The 10886-nt window shown below is 38.1% G+C and overlaps 1 protein-coding gene across 1 annotated transcript; it reads left to right on the forward strand.

Moving 5' to 3' along the window:
* The first annotated feature begins 3864 nt into the window (after positions 1-3864).
* On the forward strand, positions 3865-5460 carry LOC108672217. Its single transcript, XM_018159852.2, has 2 exons — positions 3865-4111; positions 5253-5460. The coding sequence occupies exons 1-2, from the start codon at positions 3881-3883 to the stop codon at positions 5421-5423; spliced, it is 402 nt and encodes a 133-aa protein (XP_018015341.1). The 5' UTR covers positions 3865-3880; the 3' UTR covers positions 5424-5460.
* The last annotated feature ends 5426 nt before the right edge of the window (positions 5461-10886 follow it).

Here is a 10886-nt window from a genome sequence, read left to right on the forward strand (position 1 = left end):
CTTGGGAAGAGTCCTATATTTTTCTGAAATAGCGTGGCTCTAATATCATACAAAATAATTCAGTGTGGAATTCCAGAGGACTGAGACTTGAGAGTTGAGAGGAGTAATATATTAACTGGTAAACATAGCAATTCCGCCAATTTGGAAAGCATGACCTAAAAATCTGGAAATCCCAGCTGCCCCAGCATACCTAGGCAATAGGCATAGTGATTAGTGACAAAGCAGAGAGTTTTTTAGACTCTCCCTCAAGTTCATTTTTGAGACCTATAAGTAGCAGGCTGGAATTCTAAGAATGGAAGTTCACTTATAAAAAAAGCTTTCCACCCAAGGTAAAAAGCTTTCCTTTGATACAGTGCTCTGCCATGACAGCCATGTTACTGACTATAAATGTAAAGATGGATCATAAATGGACAAACTGTTTCAATTGTATAGTACATCAGGTTTGTTATAGAATAATTTGGAAATTTTGGATGTCTCTTGTTTGATAGATATTTTTTATTTTTATTTTATTTATTGGATTTTTAGAAAATTTTCCAGGCCCTTTGTTCATGATGATCAAGTTTTAAGTTAAGTATTTAGTCAACCAGGGCCTATACTTTCAAAAAAAGTTAAGAGATCGTAAGTTCTTCAGCCAATCATTGACGGCTACGCAAGCAAAATCCACCAATCATAGATAAGAAAATAGAGCGTAAGTACTTACGTTCACTTAGCGAGTTTTGAAAGTATGGCCCTAGTACTGTAGCACATATACCATATTTGGGGGCGGGGCTTATGGAAACAACCAATCACAGCTTGAAAGCATCCTCATGACCCATCAACCAATCACAGCTTGAAAGCATCCCCATCAACCAATCACAGCTTGAAAGCATCCCCATCAACCAATCACAGCTAAGAGTATAGACCTGTATTTTGCATGTTTCAATTCAAGTTTAATTTAGCTAGTAAAAAAATGGCATCATTTATAAAAAAAAGTGGTCTAAGTTACCCCATTTTACGGTACCTGGTCAAATAGGCAAGGTGACCTAATGGTTAAGCGCATCAAAACTGGAGTGTGCTGAATGAGTAGCATATTCAAAACAGCAACTAGCTGTAAATATTTGGTGAAATTGAGAATTGGGACAAGTCTAATGGTCTAATGATTGATGAAACCACCAATATACTATACCAGTATACTATGATATAGTTTTGTTCAAATGATAGAAATACTAATGAGATGAGTGCAAGCAATATTTATTGGCAGTCAAATTTTAAAATTGTTTATGCATCTATTGATGTTTCCTCATTTGATAATAAAGGGCTCTAATAAAAAGCATGAGATAAAGACAGACTGACTGAAGTGTCCTATCAAGATAAAGTAAACATTTTTTCTATTTTCTACATTCAAATTGTCTGAAACATCTCCCATGGATCACATAAACAAAAGCTAACATTTTAATGTTTAAATGTACGTCCATACTGAGTTATAGATAGAGAAACTCCTTGGTGTCATTGTTGATTATAGCTATTCAAATATTCTATGCATTTTTTGCAAGGATTTATTATGTAAAATATGCACATATGCAATTTTCACAAATATTGTTACACATTACAACTTGGACAACTTAACGCATATAGACATAAGATGGATATTGCATTCAACGGGTTGAGTGATGACGCAACTTTTAGCAACAAGTTAGAAAATTTATTTTCATTGTAAAATATGATCAAGTCAATAAGTGTTATGGTGAGCACTTCACAGGAAGCATCTGCGGTAAAGCACAACAGTTACGGAACTCAAGAAAATAAAAAATGAACAACCAATATTTCCTTTCATGTTTGGAAGAACTTGAATGTTCTACCAAAATGTAGGCAGAAAACAAAACAATATGCTAGGCGGAAATAAAGATTGAGTTTTCTTAACCAAAGCTGCAGCTACGTTGCTTAGAGCTAGGCTGCTTCAACCAGATGCCTTCACCTTCCACTGCTGCCATTTTAATAGAACTTATTATTTTAGCATGATTGGAGCAGTGAGTTAGGTGTTTGAGACCTGCAACAAGCTGTGAATATTTCTGCGCTGCTAAGATTGGCAACAGGTCTAACGGCCTAATGAATGCTGACACCGATATAGGTACCTACATCTTTTATGCTAATTTATATATCTTTTATGCTTTTACACTGCAGTGTTATAAATTCTACATTTGGTACATCACTCTAATGTTGGTTTTTCTTGAGCATATTTTTACTGCTAAAGTTATCTTTGTTTAAAGAAAGAGCAAAGGACCCATCCCTGCTTTATAACAATTGTGCCATAAATGAGCTGGAAAACTGCTTGCTGATATACAAAACTACTAGACCAAGCTATGCATAGCACCTTATGGACCAGGCAATAAGTCCAGCAGCTATCTCAATCAATCGGCAGTCATAGAAATATTGGGTTCAAAGGCGATCCTGAGCTCGATCCTGAAATATGCTCAGCGATCCTGAGCATAAGGGCAGGATTGCAGGATCGCTGAGCATAAGGGCAGGAGTTGTGGGATCGGACAGTTGCTATCGCGCCCCCCTCATTTGGCTGTGCACACTCACGCCAAGCAGTGTGATGTGCCTGTTTCTGACAGTGACTTTAGGGTGTTAGCTTCTACCTCCGGTACTTCAGATTTGCGGATCTTAAAATCATTGTACATTTATAAGCTTAGGCCCAGTTTAAATTCAGCTGTGAGCTCCTATCCCCTTGAAATTGTGAATAGATAGGTTTTTATGCCCTATTACTTGTAAATTTAGGTTCTAATTGTGTTCTGTGCTTTCAATTGTATTAACTTGTGACTTTCTATGTATATTCTAGATTCTACGAACTGACTATGGAGCTGGACTCCGAAACGTTTTCTATGAAGATATGAATTTTTGTGGACTATTCTTTGCTTTCAAATTTTTAGTCAAATGTTTCAAAATTGAGTTTTATTTCAAGTGTCTCGGATTACACAGTTTCCAGGGGTAATTTGGGACGCTTTTATTTTGTGTCAGGCACCTTACGAATAGCAATGGAATTTTTTTGATACCATATAATAGCCCTCACAAAGAGCTATTAAATGAGCTCAAATTTGTTTATGGAATGTTTCACTGTAAGAAGTTATTAACAAACAATGCTCAAAACTGTCCTTTATTATCTGGTTTGACAGTACCATATGCTACTAACAAACCACTCTTGGTAATCTCGGATACTTTCCTGAAGATGTAACAAATATTTCATTTCACATTTTGCTCTCGAAACACCTTGAAGTTAAAATTTGGGGTTTTAAAAGTTACTTTTACACCAGTAACTTTAGGATTGACTCCCAAATTTGGCTGATATCTGGAACTAATTATGGTATCTTAATGTGCCACAATTAATTCAAAAGTCCTTTAGTTAATTTTATATTTTATACCGTCAAATGGGGTTAAAAGATATGGACGGGGTAAAAAGGGACGGACAGGGTAAATAGGGACGCGCGTCCCACATTTTGTAGAAATGTTGTAGCAGCTAAACTAATCAAAATATTGCAAAACTAAAAAGGTATTGCCCTAATTGACATCCTGAAAAGAAATTTCCATAACCTAAGCAAAAATTTGTTGAATTAGCTCAAACTCAAATAATTTTTTTTTTAATAGAGTGTATATTAATTGTGATACTGCTTTGTTTTCATACTTCTCATGTGTATGCAAATATAGAAAAAGTAAGTTTTAAGCAAACAATATTTATGAGTGAATAGACATTGCATCTTCCAATGAGCTTTCCAGGGCCACACAAAGTCCTTAAGTCAATACCTACCTATGTCAGACCTTTTTAGCTATATACTTATGAAAAGTTGAGGTATTACTTTCAAGATTATTTTATTCATAAACATTGTGTTGCAGATTCTGTCCCTTTATGATGGTAGGAGAAGGCATTATTGTTCTATTAAGTGTGAGTGTTTTAATTTCTATTGTTGGTGTCTTGGCTGGACTTTCATTGAAGAATGAAGGGAAAATTGCACTGGCATTCTGTTGTGCATTCATCATTTTGTTGTTAGTCATTGTACTCAAAAGCATTGCTCAAAACTCATCAAACACTCAGCTGCATCAAGCCTTGGAGCAAGACGACGCAGAAGAAGTGTTCTATGTGAGTATATTGTAGTGTCATTTTCCATTGTACATTGTTTAAGTGCCCTCAATTAGGATGTCTTGCTAATTTATTGATAACTAACCATGAACTTTTTATATGATACTATTATTCATCAATTCAGCTTGGCAGAAAAATTTTAATTGCACATATTGGCTGTGATAATTAACCAGTACACAATCAATCACTGTTGAGAGATGGACATGCAACTGCCCAATAATGACAAACTTATGCACTATCCTAGAATTTCACGCAGTGCATTAGTAAGATGATGAGACAAATTTTCTATGTACACTGGCTTAGTTTGTCTATTGAGACCTTGTACCACACACCCTCTCCCTCATTACACTAATTGATAAGCATTAAGACACGTATAAATACATTTCACTATTCACTCACTGATAAATTTGACAGCTTTTGCTGTGAAGATCCAATTTTTCTCTGTAGCAACTTTTTCAAATGTAAATAGTACTTGGAAATAGATTCGAAAATAACTTTGTAATAGAATTCACCCCAGATTGCACCAAACTGTTAGCTCTATTTTATTACACTAGCAGGTTAGCCCAACATTGCCCTGGCCTGATAATTCCTGCAATTTTTAAATCCTGCTTCTAAAAATCCATTCATTTTTTCCATCTCTTATTGAGTTAATGCTGATGAAACCTTTGTATTCTAATAAAATAAATACGGTCAAACACATCTTTTACATATCAGATGGAACTCTAATTTTACTGTTTTTTTCAAAATATAGAAAAACTGTTTGAAATTTATATTATATTTATATTTACCCATTAAAAATATAATTAAATTTTCATCCAATCCCAACATGCTAAGTATTGTGAATATGCACCTCAACAGCCCTCCCTATACACAGACAAAGTATATATAAAATTTATTGCTTATTGCAGGATTCTTCCATTACATTTGAAATTATCTGCTGATTGTTCCATGAATCTTCTTATCTTTCCAGTGCATTTCCTCATTTATGAAAAAAATGCGCTATTGTGCTCGCCATGTCTGTCAGTCCGTCCATCTGTCTCTCCGTCTGTCTGTCCGTCTGTGACTTCATGTTTTCGTTGACAAGAAAATGTGCTGTTGCACTCACTGCACTGAGTACTGAGTTATATTTTTTATATCACAGGTTGGCACAGACGGTAGCTTCTGGACGTGGCTTGCAGTGCTCCTGACTGCTGCCCTAGGCTCTGCCTTGTCTGTGGTGGTGCTGGTGCTGCACTGCGCCTCTCCACGTTTTGCAAGCCCTCTTCTGTCTCGCAAGCCTCCTCTATCTCGGCCTCAGCAGGCAGTGTTTTGAGCCTCCTCTATCTCGGCCTCAGCAGGCAGTGTTTTGAGCCTCCTCTATCTCGGCCTCATCAGGCAGTGTTTTGAGTGTTGAGTGTACATTTTCCTTGAAGTGCCATGTTGTTATTGTAGACGTTAACATGTGTGACTGAGAGGCCTTTACAAGTGATAAAACACAATTATACTCCTAGCACGCCTTTTTAGTACAAGATTTTAGCATTCTTCGTTTAGAAAAAATTAGTATTATGAAAGTTCTCTATCACTCTCTGACAATGTCTTCATCATGTGTGGTCTCGAAACTTATTCTAAGAAGGCAAGTTCCAGGAGCTGCTCGTCATTATCATCCAACTTTCTGTCAAGAACAAAGACCAAGCATCAGCCTTCTAACCAACCAAGCTTGTAGTTCATCCATTGCTGCCTCTGCCATGGATTGTGTTGTCCTCTGTAAGCCGCCACAGACACTGAAAAGGCAGCTGCATGTGTCTTCCAAGCTCAAAGAAATCTATGTCATCTCAACTGAAGATGATTTTGAACAAAAAGTGATGAGAAGCAGCGTTCCCGTGGTGGTGAATTTCCACGCTGAGTGGTGCGAGCCTTGCCATGCACTCAAACCACTCCTTGAGAGCCTTGCTCTGAAGTTCAAGGGGAGATTCCACTTGGCTGAGGTGAGGGTACTGAATGCTGGCTGCTTATTAATAGCCTTAACTTGTTTTGTTCTAAAATGACAAGCTCTGCAGTGAACGAAAAGATGCTGTCACAATTATGTTGCGTTTTTATGCCCATGACATATAGTGCATTTGATTGCAAAATAATGCATTTTGCTTTTGTCTTGAGAATTAAATTATGAAAGTTTTCATAAAAGGGTAGAAGCTGCAAAAAATTTAAGCAGCATTGCCTCCTGTGTTGCTGGGTGAAATATGTATTCTATAAAATTCTGAGATTGACAAATGTTGCCTACATCTTCCCATTAAGCTATACATTTGCAGTTAATGTAGAGGTTTCTCTTTTGCTCAACATTTCTCGTCTAAGTGACCATATTCAACCATACCTGATCACAGTTAACTTCAACACTAACTCACCATCTACTGCTTGTCACAAATTAAGTACAACCTAACCCTGCATTTATCATCGACTTCTCTAGGCGGAGCAGTTACATTTTCTGCATTTGCCTTTTTGTCAACATTGTTAGGTTATTTGCACTCTGGTCTCTTTGTGAAAGCTCTCTCTTCCTTTGTCAACAAAGCATTTCTCGTGCCTTGTTTATTGTATTTTTCCAGCCATTTCTGGCTTTTCAGTTCTCCCTTCTTGGTCTTAGCACGGTGTGTTGCTGCTGCTACAAATACAATGAAAACCTAATGTATGTGCAGTTTAAATTATTTGTTTTGTTTAATTCTAATTTGTATTGGAGTAAACAAATTACTTGGATTTAAATATTAATTATTCTGAACATTCAGGATCTTGGCAGCACTTTAATATATCTTCGAATTAGACTTGATGGTTTATATGTTGCTGACAGCCTTCGGGTAGGAATAGCATTGATGACAGTTGATGTAGGTATCGTAAGATCACGAGCAATTGGCTGCCACTGAATTGTTCCTTGTACATTTATTAAGATCGAATATGACTGTAAGTACTGCGTATGCATTCAATTGGAAGGAAATGAACATTCAGGACTGCCTTTTATATGTCATTATTATTATTATTATGTAGGATATTAGGACAAACAATTTAACCAGGGTGGTAATTAGGTATAACATCCTAAAACATGTGCCATTTAAAGGTGATAGTAGCTAGTTGTATTATCTTGCAGGTTAAAGTTGACCAGGTTTACCCCCCGTACAGGTTAAGGTTGACCAGGTTTACCCCCCGTACAGGTTAAGGTCTGTCTCTTATACACATCTAGATGTGTATAAGAGACAGCCAGTACCTCACCCAACTTTACAATCTGTCCCTCGCCAAGGCCGACATCCCTGCCATCTGGAAGTCGGCCACAATCATTGCCATTCCAAAGCCAGGCAAACCCCCGTCTATCAGCTCTTCATACCGGCCCATCTCCCTCCTGTGCCCGTCTGTGAAGGTGTTGGAGCGTCTGNGTATTATAGAACGGAGAGTGTCCGCTCAGGTGCCAATGCACGTAGAAATTCACAGTAGAACATTTTTTTAGAGTCAGCAATGGGGATAATCTTTAACACGCCCCATTGGTGGGTGGCAGGGCCTTTTTCTAGACAAATTCCACTACTTAGTTTTTCTTTCATTGCATTGGCCGGAAAAAATATGATGGTACATGTAATCGCAATTTTTCACATGTACGCTTCACGTAATCTTTCTGTTAAAACCTTCAGTCATCCGACCGAAGTTTATCTGGAAATAAATTGTCATTCGTAGTTTAAACCTCCTGTAGTGGCGAAATACCTCGGTGAGTTTAGTGCTGCAATTTATTAGTCCTGCATTATTGATTCTGATCTATTTTTTTGGTTCATTTGGATTTAATTCTGCTTATACTTACAAGTTTATCTTATGTATTAGATAGCTAATATTTCTGATGTCATAGTTGCAGAATCTATGCTTTCAAGATTACCCAAATAAAACTCCTCGAAACCTGAGTGTCGAAATTTCGCCTAAGCCACGTGGGCTAAATAAACAGTGCACTTCCGTATTAAATTTTTTTAGTACAAAAAATGAAATGAACAAAATTACTAGTAAATATTGAAGAAAAGGCCTTTTTGGTCCGCGGACTTGGCCGTTTTTAGGCCATCTGGGAACCGTGGTGGGCCGTGTCGCACTTAACGTCTTAATAAAGAAACCCCTGGTGACTGGCTTAGATAATTAAGCAGTGTTTTTAAAATAGAACATACACCAGATATAAGAACATATACTAGATGTAAGTAACTAGTTTCTCGTATTTCTCGTATTGTTAAAAATATTATTAGTTTAGCACAATAAATATAAGCATTGTTGAATTGTTATGAAACTCGTGTTTTTCTTACCTAAATTTAGTCATTCACCTCATCACATCTCGAGATTTTCTGTTGTGCACATCAGTGGTTCATGTCACATCAGTTGTGCTGTTGTGCACATCAGTGGTTCATGTCACATCAGTTGTGCTGTTGTGCACATCAGTGGTTCATGTCACATCAGTTGTGCTGTTGTGCACATCAGTGGTTCATGTCACATCAGTTGTGCTGTTGTGCACATCAGTGGTTCATGTCACATCAGTTGTGCTGTTGTGCACATCAGTGGTTCATGTCACATCAGTTGTGCTGTTGTGCACATCAGTGGTTCATGTCACATCAGTTGTGCTGTTGTGCACATCAGTGGTTCATGTCACATCAGTTGTGCTGTTGTGCACATCAGTGGTTCATGTCACATCAGTTGTGCTGTTGTGCACATCAGTGGTTCATGTCACATCAGTTGTGCTGTTGTGCACATCAGTGGTTCATGTCACATCAGTTGTGCTGTTGTGCACATCAGTGGTTCATGTCACATCAGTTGTGCTGTTGTGCACATCAGTGGTTCATGTCACATCAGTTGTGCTGTTGTGCACATCAGTGGTTCATGTCACATCAGTTGTGCTGTTGTGCACATCAGTGGTTCATGTCACATCAGTTGTGCTGTTGTGCACATCAGTGGTTCATGTCACATCAGTTGTGCTGTTGTGCACATCAGTGGTTCATGTCACATCAGTTGTGCTGTTGTGCACATCAGTGGTTCATGTCACATCAGTTGTGCTGTTGTGCACATCAGTGGTTCATGTCACATCAGTTGTGCTGTTGTGCACATCAGTGGTTCATGTCACATCAGTTGTGCTGTTGTGCACATCAGTGGTTCATGTCACATCAGTTGTGCTGTTGTGCACATCAGTGGTTCATGTCACATCAGTTGTGCTGTTGTGCACATCAGTGGTTCATGTCACATCAGTTGTGCTGTTGTGCACATCAGTGGTTCATGTCACATCAGTTGTGCTGTTCTCTCGTCTGCCTGCGCATAACTTCAAGTCTTTCATCAAGTTTCTCCTCGAAGCTCTTAACTCACGCGGTGTGCCACTCCTGCCACCTGCCTCCTGCCACCTGCCTGGTCCTGCCACCTGCCTCCTGCCTAAACCATCTCCAGAAAGTTATTTCTTCATAAAATATGTTCTGCAACCAACTTTATCATTTGTTTCTCGCCTCATCATTCCGACGTTGCTTCACTTGCATGAATTACTTCTTGAAAGTTGCACACGAGTAATTATTTGAAAGACAGAAGTGCTGGATGCGGCTGTTGGTGAATGCTTATGTTGGTGTATGACTTATTTCATCATAAGTCGTATGACTGATGATGAAACAGTCCTGGCGAGATGGTGAAGTCAGCAGCTACTCGCGGCGACGTGGAGTAAAATCGGTCAAATGAGTTCAAAAAGGCTAGGAGTGACCAAAATTTAATATTTATTAACAAATTTATAACGTGCGGTGTTAGAATTGAATTTTTTAGATTTTTTGAAACCCTACTTTATTTTAGCAGGCCAATACGATTTGAAGAAGGCCCAAATTGGCGAATTTGGCCGGAAANAACGTGCACCTTCCAAAAGTTGCTGAAACAAAACGATCGCCCCCTTCCACATCAAGAATTTGCCTGAGGTAATATATTACCAGAGACAGAAAAATTGCCCTCAGGTTTGCTAATCCTTCCTAAGCCGTATGGCAACCTTGTAAAGTTAAATGAATATTTGCCTGGAAAAAATGTACGCCTTCAGACAACTTATTTTCATTCACATACTCCACTAGCCATGCTGAACATATGGGTATTTATCCGGCATCTGATACCGACGTATGTAGCACTGAACATCTCATCAAGTGCGCTGCTCAAAAGACGTCCTAGATAAATTCATTGAAATTCGATTTAATCAATTCAGTTCAAGTCTTGCTAAAAAACGAGTTTATTACCGCCTCCGAATTACCTGATCATGAAATATGGGCATCAACTCCCAAATTAAATGTAAGTAGATAATTTAGAAGCTTTGTAGCGCAAAGAAGTCCATGCTTCTTGGAATCTTTCAGTAGATGCGCTGCAGTCCCTAAATTACCATAACAATTATTGTTCAGTTAACTCAGGTTTCTCGTTCAATAAATTATTATACAATGCATAGTCAGAATAATTTGTGCAACAATTACCTATCATCTGATTACTCCCAGCTCTAGCAGACCACAGGCTAGACCAGGACAGTCAATCTATGTAGAATTCTAGATCATACCGCTTTGTTGAAGCCGCAAGCCTTCAACGAAGCTCTTTCCAGTCTCCTTTTACCTCTGATTCATCATTCTTATCAGTTTGATATCTAAAGATAAAAAAAATCGAAAGTTTTTAAAGTTTCCTTCAGTTCGCACATGCACCCATTATAAGGCCGTAGGTTGTTACTCGTCAATATGGTAATCTTCAGCCTTCAACGAAGCTCTCTCCACTTATCTCTGATTCATGATTTCTTATCAGTTTGATATCT

The sequence above is a fragment of the Hyalella azteca genome, unplaced genomic scaffold, assembly GCF_000764305.2.
Source record: "Hyalella azteca isolate HAZT.00-mixed unplaced genomic scaffold, Hazt_2.0.2 contig11413, whole genome shotgun sequence".
Taxonomy (NCBI): domain Eukaryota; kingdom Metazoa; phylum Arthropoda; class Malacostraca; order Amphipoda; family Hyalellidae; genus Hyalella; species Hyalella azteca.

What these genes read in the sequence shown, in the direction of transcription:
- LOC108672217 (XM_018159852.2), top strand. Translation starts at nt 3,881, where the DNA reads ATGATGGTAGGAGAAGGCATTATTGTTCTATTAAGTGTGAGTGTTTTA. An exon ending in ACGCAGAAGAAGTGTTCTAT is followed by an intron (nt 4,112 to 5,252) that starts GTGAGTATATTG and finishes TTTATATCACAG; the next exon opens with GTTGGCACAGACGGTAGCTT.